Source organism: Salmo salar, chromosome 09 (assembly GCF_965601325.2).
Source record: "Salmo salar chromosome 09, fSalSal1, whole genome shotgun sequence".
Taxonomy (NCBI): domain Eukaryota; kingdom Metazoa; phylum Chordata; class Actinopteri; order Salmoniformes; family Salmonidae; genus Salmo; species Salmo salar.
In genome coordinates, this window is record NC_138299.1 from 163,441,064 (window position 1) to 163,455,761 (window position 14,698).

The 14,698-nt window shown below is 43.0% G+C and overlaps 1 protein-coding gene across 4 annotated transcripts in view; it reads right to left on the bottom strand.

The window, feature by feature from the left end:
- Positions 1-14,468, bottom strand: part of LOC106613399 (nectin 1b) — a 569,428-nt gene extending 554,960 nt beyond the window's left edge. For 2 of the 4 annotated variants that reach the window (XM_045724940.2, XM_045724942.2), the window contains exon 1: positions 13,521-14,468. In XM_045724940.2, coding sequence (XP_045580896.1) covers positions 13,521-13,572 — 52 coding nt within the window. In that variant the 5' untranslated portion in view covers positions 13,573-14,468. The remainder of the gene's footprint in view (positions 1-13,520) is intronic. The other 2 variants (XM_045724944.2, XM_045724941.2) reach the window with 2 other exon arrangements.
- Between the last annotated feature and the right edge of the window lie 230 nt (positions 14,469-14,698).

Here is a 14,698-nt window from a genome sequence, read left to right on the forward strand (position 1 = left end):
CAACCAGCTTCATGAGGTAGTCACCTGGAATGCATTTCAATTAACAGGTGTGCCTTGTCAAATGTTAATTTGTGGAATTTCTTTCCTTCTTAATGCGTTTGACCCAATCAGTTGTGTTGTCACAAGATAAGGTTGGTATACAGAAGAAGGCTCTATTTGGTAAAAGACCAAGTCCATATTATGGCTACAACAGGTCAAATAAGCAAAGAGAAACGACAGTCCATCATTACTTTATGATATGAAGGTAAGTCAATCAGAAAATGTCAAGAACTTTTAAAGTTAGGGCCCCCGAGTGGCGCAGTGGTCGAAGGCACTGCATGGCAGTGCTAGCTGGCCCACTAGAGATTCTGGGTTCCAGTCCAGGCTCCGTCACAGCCGGCCGCGACCGGGATACAATGGCGTCGTCCGGGTTAAGGGAGGGTTTAACACTTTTTTGGTTACTAAATGATTCCATATGTGTTGATGTCTTCACTATTATTCTACAATTTAGAAAAATAGTAAAAATAAAGAAAAACCCTGGAATGAGTATATATGTGTATATACTGTATATATGTTTAAATGTATGTATGTGTCTGTGTGTATATATGTATGTATATATACACACACGTGTCCATAGAGTATATTATGTTCGACATTAAAAAGATCAACAAAAATAAATACATCTATATGCATGTAAACATGTTTTTATTGAAAACAAAATACTCCTCATATTAGAAAGTGGTAAAGCTTCATATGACACCAAACATTAGTGGTAGTGGTGGTATTATACAAAGATGGTCACACTGATAAAGGATATTAAAGGTGGCCTGGGTTGGGCTATCATTTTATTAATTACTTTCTCAACTATGCATTTAGATACAAATGTAAAATATAAAATACACGGTTTCGTATGGAATCACTATAGACTATTAGGTTACTGTGTAACAGCAGATATGAGTCTCTCAGAAAGGATGGAACAAATAAATCCAGGTTGCTCCCTCTTGACTCTAAATGTGCAGTCAATGCAAAACAACAAAATAATTGACAGACAGACAGACAGACAGACAGACAGACAGACAGACAGACAGACAGACAGACAGAAATAATGTGTTAAATGTGTATGGTGCCAAGCTTTTACTGGAATGTCGAGAGCCAGACTAAATGAATAACAGTATTCAGCAGTGTGATGATGCTCATCCATCATTCAGACCAAGACTACATTTCCCAAATCTTTAATCCAACTAAGATGAGGATTTGAAACTGGGAAATCTCCTTAACTTGCCACAGAGAAAGAGACTTACATCTAGGAGGTGTTCCCAATGGCACCCTATTTCCTCTGTAGTGCACTACTTTTGACTACAGCCATATAATGTAGTGCACTACTTTTGACCACAGCCATATAATGTAGTGCACTACTTTTGACTACAGCCATATAATGTAGTGCACTACTTTTGACTACATCCATATAATGTAGTGCACTACTTTTGACCACATACATATAATGTAGTGCACTACTTTTGACTACAGCCATATAATGTAGTGCACTACTTTTGACCACATCCATATAATGTAGTGCACTACTTTTGACTACAGCCATATAATGTAGTGCACTACTTTTGACCACAGCCATATAATGTAGTGCACTACTTTATAAGGATCTGGTCAAAAGTAGTGCACCAAATTTGCTAGTAGGTTGCCAATTGAGATGGAAACCTAGAGAATAGAGTTGAGGGAGTTCATTGACATCTATACTGGCGTATATAAACTACCATCAAGGACCTCAGCATCAGCCAAAGCCATAAACAAGCACCTGAATCTAGAAGCAATTCCCAGAGACTTATCTACCAATGTGGATGACAGGGAGAAGTGGAGAACGGGCACCATTTTACTCATCCAGAAAACAGCTTTGAAAAGACCACGCCTGTGCATTCATTTCAAAACTTCTAATAATCTATGTGGTTGTTAAGTTAAAGCTCACATCTGTTCTCTGGTATTCAGAATGAATCAGATCTCATTTTGAACAGACTGCCATGCAGAACATGGAGTGATATTGTCAAAATGTCACCCTAGATTTCACTCCCAGTTGACCTGACAATGGTAAGGTAGAAGCTGTTGCAAAACAGACAGTCTATTCTCTGATTAGAGGCAAGACAGGCTCCCTCCCTCCGTCGTAAACAAAATTGCCCTTAAACATAGTGGAATGTTACAAACCGCAGACTGTTGAAACCTGTAAACAAAGAACTACTCAAAGATAGCTTCACCCTATTCAAATCTAGTCATGCACACTCTGCACGTTTCCTGCAATGCCAATGAGTGGGAATGGGGTCATATTTTGACTATCTGTCCTCTCTTGCAAACAGACAACACATTCAGCTGGGGGGAGGGGCCTATATAAGTTATTTAGATTCAGTTTTGACACAGGCCATCTGATCAGCTCCTCTGAACATCGTTCCTCCGTCTTTATAGCTGTTTCTTTAAGGAGCTACTGCAGGACTTCTAAGATCATTTCTGATTAGGAAGACAAGCAGATCTATCCTCTCCTGTAACTCACAGTTGTCAGTCTCACCACAACTTGTAATCCATGACACATACAGTAATAAAGTCAACTTTTATTACGACTGTTGAAAACAGGAAAGAAGGGCTGCTATATAAAATATAATCACTTTTTATATTGTCAATGGACCAATCTGTTACCTTCATCAGGAACTAGATTATCAGTAAAAAGCAAATACAGAACAAACCATCACAGAACAAACACAGAAAATAGAGAATTGATTCCGTTTAAGTACCGGAAAGTTAAAATATTGGATAGCATTTAAAACTAGTGGTTCGATTTCCACGTTAGTCTAATTGATTTTAATTAAATAAGATGAGAGCATGATTAGCTAACGGCCAGATGACAACAGTCCTTCATAATAGTCACCAACACAGTCCACTACTACCTAATAGGAGCCTGGAACACAGTCCACCACTACCTTATAGTAGCCTGGAACACAGTCTACCACTACCTTATAGTAGCCTGGAACACAGTCCACTACTACCTTATAGTAGCCTATAACACAGTCCACTACTACCTTATAGTAGCCTATAACACAGTCCACTACTACCTTATAGTAGCCTGGAACACAGTCTACCACTACCTTATAGTAGCCTAGAACACAGTCCACTACTACCTTATAGTAGCCTGGAACACAGTCTACCACTACCTTATAGTAGCCTGGAACACAGTCCACTACTACCTTATAGTAACCTATAACACAGTCCACTACTACCTTATAGTAGCCTGGAACACAGTCCACTACTACCTTATAGTAGCCTGGAACACAGTCCACTACTACCTTATAGTAGCCTGGAACACAGTCCACTACTACCTTATAGTAGCCTGGAACACAGTCCACTACTACCTTATAGTAACCTATAACACAGTCCACTACTACCTTATAGTAGCCTGGAACACAGTCTACCACTACCTTATAGTAGCCTGGAACACAGTCCACTACTACCTTATAGTAGCCTGGAACACAGTCCACTACTACCTTATAGTAGCCTGGAACACAGTCTACCACTACCTTATACTTAGAAAGTATAAATATACTTGTTCATGTATTCCTTAAATGGCTCTGGGAATCTCTAACAAGCTTTGTTGGTTTTCATTTACTTGTATTTTTTTTAAATCAAGGAATATATTTGTATTCATGCTGGTCTTATCAATAGCATATGTTAGTACTACCTTATAGTAACCTATAACACAGTCCACTACTACCTTATAGTAGCCTGGAACACAGTCCACTACTACCTTATAGTAGCCTGGAACACAGTCCACTACTACCTTATAGTAGCCTGGAACACAGTCCACTAAAACAGGACTTCCAAGGTAATGCCGTGCCTTTTCTGTAATCCTTACAATCCTTCCAATAATATTCCACTCGTGGTTTTCATTAGAATGGCTGAATGAGGCCTGACTGGGGGTAGTTTGCATTTGTTGGACCCATTCCCACTTGTGTGTGTGTTTGGCCAGGCAGAGCAGTCAGAGTCCAAACTCAACATATTCTATATCACTTGTGCTTCAAAGACAACAGGCATTTATGAGGAGAGCCCTTTAACCCTGGGGTGAAAGCCTGGATTCTGGTCTTTGCATGTCAAAAAGATGTGGCCTCAGGGGGAACAAAAGGTTCACAGGCTCTTTGGAGATCCTTTACTTCTGCCAACAGGGCCTTGTCGTGATTCATCAAGAAGCCATTTGGGTAATTCCCAAGAATTCCAGCATTTGGCTTTAAACATGACTTAAACGTACAGTAATGTTACATTCTCCTTACAAAATAGCGTAACGTTACAACATTCTAGAATTGACAGGTTTAAGATCAATTAGACTCAGAGGAAAAACAATCTCCAACATTCTCCAACATTCCTTCATACAATAAAAAGAACAAGGACCCTTGATGTGCAATTTAGTGATTTTTTTTTTCTCTCCTTGACTGAGCAGCTTCAAATGCTGTCTCCGGCAGCGTGAATCCCTAGCTCCCTAGAGAACCATTTAATCCTCATCTTCTGTACAAGCACAGGGATCATCTCAATGTACATCAGACAGGGCCGCTTGATCAGAGTAGTAAATCAGTCAGTCTCACACGTCACAAGGCCCAGCCTACACAGTGAGAGATCTGAAGAGATGAAAATGGCTAAGATCTTAAAACTCTGGGCCTGCATCCCATACCCTACTGTCTTCCTGTCCTGCCAAGATGGCTGGGGTTCAGATCAGAAACTGAATCTAATTCTGAAACAAATATACACAACTACATGACTACTACAAAAACATGAATAATACAACAACATGTATACTGTAACAACATGTATACTACAACATGTATACTACAACAACAACAACATGTATACTACAACAACATGAATACTACAACAACAAGAATACTACAACTTGCATACTACAAAACATGAATACTACAACAACATGTATACTACAACAACATGACTACTACAACAACATGACTACTACAATAACAAGAATACTACAACAACATGACTACTACAACAACATGACTACTACAAAATGTATATTAAAACAACATGTATACAGTAACAACATATATACTACAACATGTATACTACAACATATATACTACAACAACAACAACATGTATACTACAACATATATACTACAACATGTATACTACAACATGTATACTACAACATATATACTACAACAACATGTATACTACAACATGTATACTGTAACAACATGTATACTACAACATGTATACTACAACATGTATACTACAACATATATACTACAACAACAACAACATGTATACTACAACATATATACTACAACATGTATACTACAACATGTATACTACAACATATATACTACAACAACATGTATACTACAACAACATGTATACTACAACAACAACAACATACTATACTACAACATGTATACTACAACATATATACTACAACATGTATACTACAACATGTATACTACAACATGTATACTACAACATGTATACTACAACAACAACATGTATACTACAACATGTATACTACAACAACATGTATACTACAACATGTATACTACAACATGTATACTACAACATGTATACTACAACATGTATACTGTAACAACATGTATACTACAACATGTATACTACAACATGTATACTACAACATGTATACTACAACAACAACAACATGTATACTACAACATGTATACTACAACATGTATACTACAACATGTATACTACAACATATATACCATAGTTCTACTAAAGGACACTGAGGACACCGTACCATAGTTGTAATAAAGGACACTGTACCATAGTTCTACTAAAGAGCACTGTACCATAGTTCTACTAAAGGACACTGAGGACACTGTACCATAGTTCTACTAAAGGACACTGAGGACACTGTACCATAGTTCTACTAAAGGACACCGCACCATAGTTGTAATAAAGGACACTGTACCATAGTTCTACTAAAGGACACCGAGGACACTGTACCATCATTCTACTAAAGGACACTGTACCATAGTTCCACTAAAGGACACTGTACCATAGTTCTACTAAAGGACACCGAGGACACTGTACCATCGTTCTACTAAAGGACACTGTACCATAGTTCTACTAAAGGACACTGTACCATAGTTCTACTAAAGGACACCGAGGACACTGTACCATAGTTCTACTAAAGGACACTGTACCATAGTTCCACTAAAGGACACTGTACCATAGTTATACTAAAGGACACCGAGGACACTGTACCATCGTTCTACTAAAGTCAACCATTTTAGCTCTGTTCTTTCCCCCACAGAAAACAACACCCACCATCCATCGCTAAATGGAATTTTTCGATCCATAATGTAAACGTACAGGGCATTACAGTTTCAGTTAGCAGGAAGAGAGCAGTGCCCCTGACTGTTGCTGGAACCCTTTGCATAATGGATCAATGTCTTGGGCTCTGAGCCACATACACAAACAGGATTAGCTTCATACCAACACAACACTACACCCACACACACACAAATGCAGGCATGCACACACACGTGCACACGTCATTAACATGTTACTGCAATGTTCTTAAACTTGACCCACGCTCCTTGCATGCCATTGATTTGCAAAGCAGTAGTGTGATGGTCCCAGAAATCCATGTCATAGGTTTATTCATACTAGCTTTAACATTAAACATGTACCTCTGAACAAGCAGTGAAAGCCTCATAAAAGACTAGTCACACATACAGTCAAACAACACCTGAATGCTCGCTGCTTTACATTGACTTCCATCCACCCACCCATCATCCATCCATCCATCATCCCCCACATCATCCATCCATCCATCCCCCACATCCATCCATCCATCCATCCATCCATCCCCCTCATCCAACCATTATTCCATCCCCCACATCCATCCATCCATTCGCCACATCCATCCATCCCCCAATCCATCCATCCCCCACATCCACCCATCCCCCAATCCATCCATCCCCCACATCCATCCATCCCCCACATCCATCCATCCCCCAATCCATCCATCCCCCACATCCATCCATCCATCCATCCCCCTATCCATCCATCCATCCCCCACATCCATCCAACCATCCGCCACATCCATCCATCCCCCACATACATCCATCCCCCACATCCATCCATCCGCCATACATCCATCCATCCCCCATTCATTCATCCCCCACATCCATCCCCCATCCATCCATCCCCCATCCATCCACCCCCACATCCATCCATCCATTCCCCATCCATCCATCCCCCACATCCATCCATCCCATCCATCCTCCACATCCATCACCCATCAATCCATCCCCATCATCCTTCCATCCCCATCCATCCCCCATCATCCATCCATCCCCCAACCATCCACCCATCCCCCATCCCCCCATCCATCCATCCCCCATCCATCCCCCAAACACCCAACATCCATCCCCCCACCCACCCATACATCCACACATCCACCCATCATCCATCCATCCATATCCCACCCATCCATCCATCCATCTCCCATACATCCATCCATATCCCACCCACCCATCCATCCATCCATCCATCCATATCCCACCCATCCATCCATATACCATCCATCAATATTCCATCCATACATATCCCATTCATCCATCCATATCCCAGCCATCAATCCATATCCCATCCATCCATCCATATCCCATCCATACATCCAAATCCCATCCATCCATCCATATCCCGCTCATCCGTCCATATTCCATCCATCCATATACCATCCATCCATCCATACTCCCACCTATCCATCCATCCATATCCCATCCATCCATATCCCATCCATCCATATCCCATCCATCATCCATATCCCATCCATCCATCCATCCATTTCCCATCCATCCATTTCCCACCCATCCATCCATATCCCATCCATCCATCCATATCACATTCATCCATCCATCCATATCCCATCCATCCATATTCCATCCATCCATATTCCATCCATCCATATCCCACCCATCCATCCATCCATATCCCATCCATCCATCTATATCCCACCCATCCATCCATCTCCCATCCATCCATCCATATCCCATCCATCCATATCCCATCCATCCATCCATCCATATCCCACCCATCCATCCATATCCCACCCATCCATCCATCCATATCCCATTCATCCATCCATATCCCACCCATCTATCCATATCCCATCTATATCTCACCCATCCATCCATCCATCCATCCATATCCCATTCGTCCATCCGTATTCCATCCATCCATATTCCATCCATCCATATCACATCCATCCATTTCCCACCCATCCATCCATATCCCATTCATCCATCCACACCCCACCCATCCACCCATCCATATCCCATTCATCCATCATATCCCATCCATCCATCCATATCCCATCCATCCATATCCCACCCATCTATCCATCCATATTCCATCCATCCATATCCCATCCATCCATATTCCATCCATCCATATCCAATCCATCCATATCCCACCCATCTATCCATCCATATTCCATCCATCCATATCCCATCCATCCATATTCCATCCATCCATATCCCATCCACCCATATCCCACCCATCCATCCATCCATATCCCATTCATCCATCCATATTCCATCCATCCATATCCCATCCATCCATCCATCCACCCTTATCCCACCCATCCATCCATCCATCCATATCCCATTCATCTATCCATATCCCATCCATCCATATCCCATCCACCCATATCCCACCCATCCATCCATCCATATCCCATTCATCCATCCATATTCCATCCATCCATATCCCATCCATCCATATCCCACCCATCCATCCATCCATCCATCCATCCATCCATCCATATCCCATTCATCCATCCATATTCCATCCATCCATATCCCATCCATCCATATCCCACCCATCCACCCATCCATATCCCATCCATCCATATCGCACCCATCCATCATCCATCCATATCCCATCCATCCATATCCCACCCATACATCCATCCATATCCCACCCATCCATCCATCCATATCCCATCCATCCATATCCCATCCATCCATATCCCACCCATCCATCCATCCATCCATATCCCATCCATCCATATCCCACCATCCATCCATCCATCCATCCATATCCCATCCATACATCCATCCATATCCCATCCATCCATATCCCACCCATCCATCATCCATCTATATCCCATCCATCCATATCCCACCCATCCATCCATCCATCCATATCCCATCCATCCATATCCCACCATCCATCCATCCATCCATATCCCACCATCCATCCATCCATCCATATCCCATCCATCCATCCATATCCCATCCATCCATCCATATCCCATCCATCCATATCCCACCCACCCATCCATCCATATCCCATCCATCCATCCATATCCCATCCATCCATATCCCACCCACCCATCCATCTATATCCCACCCATCCATCCATCCATATCCCACCCATCCATGGATATGGACGGATGGATGGGTGTGATATATCCCACCATCCATCCATCCATCCATATCCCACCATCCATCCATCCATCCATATCCCATCCATCCATCCATATCCCATCCATCCATCCATATCCCATCCATCCATATCCCACCCACCCATCCATCTATATCCCACCCATCCATCCATCCTTATCCCACCCATCCATCCATCCATATCACACCCATCCATCCGTCCATATCCCATCCATCCATCCATATCCCATCCATCCATCCATATCCCATCCATCCATATCCCACCCACCCATCCATCTATATCCCACCCATCCATCCATCCATATCCCACCCATCCATGGATATGGACGGATGGATGGGTGTGATATATCCAACCATCCATCCATCCATCCATATCCCACCATCCATCCATCCATCCATATCCCATCCATCCATCCATATCCCATCCATCCATCCATATCCCATCCATCCATATCCCACCCACCCATCCATCTATATCCCACCCATCCATCCATCCATATCCCACCCATCCATCCATCCATATCACCACCCATCCATCCGTCCATATCCCACCCATCCATATCCCACCCATCCATCCATCCATATCCCATCCATCCATCATCCATCCCCCCCATCCCCACCATCCCATCCATCCATCCATATCCCCCATCCATCCATATCCCATCCATCCATATCCCACCCATCCATCCATCCATATCCCATCCATCCATTCATCCATCCATCCATATCCCATCCATACATCCATCCATCCATATCCCATCCATCCATATCCCACCATCCATCCATCTATATCCCATCCATCCCATCCATCCATCCCCCATCCCCCATCCATCCCCCCATCCATCCCCACCCCCATTCCCCCCATCCATCCATCCATATCCCCCATCCATATCCCACCCATCCATCCATCCATATCCCACCCCCATCCATCCATCCATATCCCATCCATCCATATCCCACCATCCATCCATCCATCCATATCCCATCCTTACATCCATCCATATCCCATCCATCCATATCCCACCCATCCATCATCCATCTATATCCCATCCATCCATATCCCACCCATCCATCCATCCATCCATCCATATCCCATCCATCCATATCCCACCATCCATCCATCCATCCCATCCATCTATATCCCACCATCCATCCATCCATCCATGTCCCATCCATCCATCCAATCCCATCCATCCATCCATATCCCATCCATCCATATCCCACCCACCCATCCATCTATATCCCACCCATCCATCCATCCATATCCCACCCATCCATCCATCCATATCACACCCATCCATCCGTCCATATCCCACCCATCCATATCCCACCCATCCATCCATCCATATCCCATCCATCCATCCATATCCCACCATCCATCCATCCATCCATATCCCATCCATCCATCCATATCCCATCCATCCATATCCCACCCATTCATCCATCCATCCATATCCCATCCATCCAATCATCCATCCATCCATATCCCATCCATACATCCATCCATCCATATCCCATCCATCCATATACCACCCATCCATCCATCTATATCCCATCCATCCATCCATATCCCATCCATCCATATCCCACCCATTCATCCATCCATCCATATCCCACCCATCCATCCATCCATCCATATCCCATCCATATCCCACCCATCCATCCATCCATCCATCCATATCCCATCCATCCATATCCCACCCACCTCCATCCATCCATCCATATCCCATCCATCCATCCATATCCCATCCATCCATATCCCACCCATTCATCCATATCCCACCCATCCATCCACCCATCCATATCCCACCCATCCATCCACCCATCCATATCCCACCCATCCATCCATCCATATCCCATCCATCCATAAATATCCCACCCATCCATGTCCCACCCATCCATCCATCTATATCCCATCCATCCATCCATATCCCACCCATCCATCCATATCCCATCCATCCATCCATATCCCACCCATCCATCCATCCATCCATATCCCACCCATCCATCCATCCATATCCCATTCATCCATCCATATCCCATCCATCCATATCCCATCCATCCATATCCCACCCAGAAATCCCTTTTTTTCAACAGGCTAAATCCTCACCTGTAAATACATAATTTCCCAAGAGCATGAGGCGATCGTCATAACGGATTAGTATTGTTTTCAGTAAGTGGTTTCCACTGGTCGGTAGTGTGACTATGACAGGTAGTGTGACTATGACAGGTAGTGTGACTATGACAGGTAGTGTGACTATGACCAGTAGTGTGACTATGACCAGTAGTGTGACTATGACAGGTAGTGTGACTATGACAGAGGAGCTATCAGCCATGGTTTGCATCCCAAATTGCACCCTATTCCCTATATAGTGCACTACGTTTGACTAGGGCCCTGGAATAGGGGGACTTTTGGTTTTGACGATGGCCCATAGGGCTCTGGTCAAAAGTAGTGTACTATGCACTACAGTAGATAGGGAATAGGGGCCATTTGAGACAGGAAGAACAGGTTCTAAGGCATGATGCTGAAAACAGGATGTAGGCTTGGGGGTGGGGCATGTTGGCGGCTTAATATCCATATAATTCATCAAATTGCTTGCTTTAATCTAGGGTTTACGGACACAGCAAACTCTGCTTTCTCAAACACACTGCAGCTTTATAGGAAAATACTGCGTAGTGGTATAATCCCTGCTTTATGACCTCTATATCCACATAAGAGATACAAGTCTATAGGACATGATGGTTTACCCATCGAATTGACCTTTTTTTTTCACAATCAAAGTTCCCACAGTCCAAAAAATAAACAGGCACTTCACTGGTTAGACAACTTTCAAATGATCAATCAGTCACCAGTGCATTATAATGAAGGAATACTTCAAAATGAGTTGAGAATGATAATGTCTTCACTATGTATAATTACTGTGTAATCATTCATTATCTGGATCCTTCAGACCAGATGTGGAAACATCAAGCCAAGTAGGATCTGCTATAGATATGGCGTTCATATGGTGTCTAAGTAGGATCTGCTATTCCGTTCAGATGGTGTCTAAGTAGGATATTCTGCTATTCCATCAGATGGTGTCTAAGTAGGATCTGCTCCGTTCAGATGGTGTCTAAGTAGGATCTGCTCCGTTCAGATGGTGTCTAAGTAGGATATGCTATTCCGTTCAGATGGTGTCTAAGTAGGATCTGCTATAGCTATTCCGTTCAGATGGTGTCTAAGTAGGATCTGCTATTCCGTTCAGATGGTGTCTGAGTAGGATATTCTGCTATTCCATCAGATGGTGTCTAAGTAGGATCTGCTCCGTTCAGATGGTGTCTAAGTAGGATCTGCTCCGTTCAGATGGTGTCTAAGTAGCATATGCTATTCCGTTCAGATGGTGTCTAAGTAGGATCTGCTATAGCTATTCCGTTCAGATGGTGTTTAAGTAGGATATGCTATTCCGTTCAGATGGTGTCTAAGTAGGATCTGCTATAGCTATTCCATTCAGATGGTGTCTAAGTAGGATATGCTGCTTTTCCATTCAGATGGTGTTTAAGTAGTATAGGCTATTCCGTTCAGATGGTGTCTAAGTAGGAGTAGGTTCATGTTGATAACCCAGCGGTTATTGAACGCAACACCCAACGCAACCTCCAGTCGTGTTTGTTAGGCTGTCTAACTACCTGGGAGGTTTCGTGCTGTGTGCTCACCTGAGATAATAAGAACTGCGTGTCGTCATGATGTTGTATGGACATGTTTATGTCGGCCCGGAGCCTTTAACAGCGCTATCGCCATCTGCCTGTTACCACCGTCACTTCACTTCATGTCGTCTACCGACACGGAATTATTCAACAGACAAATCCATTCCAAATTCATTAGGAAAATAACCTATTCTTTGCATTGTAAATATGTCAATGGATATTTTTTTTCTAGGCTACTAACAATAATATGTATTTGTTGACATGCTGATTTAAACCACGTTATGCTAAATATTGATTAAAAAGAGAATACAACTATCCATAGAGAAAACATTATGCCATTAAAATCAAGAATGTGCATTGTATTTCAAGTGCTTACCTTGTATATTGACAGCCAGGAGGACAATCCAAACACTCGCCAACATCGTCATGGCACTTCCAACTCTCCGGACCTCTGTGATAGCTTCCCCCGAGTGGATGGAATATGTTCAGTCCAGATGATTTACACCAGGCATGCAACTTCCAGTCCGTCCGTTGGTTCGGAATACGCCGTTACCTTGAGACGCGAAGTCGATGTGAAAACTACTTTCAAACTAATGAATTAATGCGAGCCCGACGTGGAAAGCGCCAATACTTAACTGACTAGTTATCCCTACGTTCAGTAGCTCTGAACTACGCAACTCGAAACGGTGGAACGGACCGTAGATCGATGAGCGGATCTCCCGCGAGCTGGAAAGATATCCACGGCGCAATTTACGCACAACCGAACAACCGAGATGATGCGTTCTTTACCGGAGTTAGGTGACTGAATATAAAGCGTCCAAATAGAGGTTTATATAGTGGTGGAATCAGGCAGCAGGCTATCCTCAGTCTACCTTGAATCCCGTGTTTCATCCAGTGCTGCAGCTCTCCGCTGCCTAACCCCCCTCTAGTATTTTGGAATAGAGGCGAGGGGGCGGGAGGTGCTCGACGTCTCAATGACAAGTTCTAGAAAATACAACGGATAGTTATTCTGAATGATGCGCGTCCTCGGCTGCAGATGATATCCAATAGAGGGCAGTTCTGCAACGATCTTCTTTACTTGTTTTGAACGAAACAATAGCCGAAGTTCCCTCTTTCTCCCGGCAATGGAATCAGGAGATATAGTTTTTTATCTTTTCTTGACTCAGTAGAAAGAGCAGATTTATATCCGGTAGTTCATTCGATCAATACTTGTCATTAAATAACCAAAGCTCTTTTCATAAAACAGCCTGCAATCCCGGTATGCGGATTTTCCCACAAAGACTCCACAACCTGAAATGGCACAATGTATCTGACAAGCTCTGAGCACAGATCCAAATCGATGACGTTAGACGAGGAGGGGCTAGGACTGTCATGAAAACGCATCAGGCAGCAACAGCCAGAAGCAGACTACTTTAGCACAAAACTAAAAATGATAACCTATTAGCAAATATATGTAAGCCTATTTCTAGATCTCAGTATCTTTATTTTCTATATCTATATCAGTGTCTTAGGTCCTGTTTCTAATTCTCAGTATCTTATTTCCTATTTCTATAT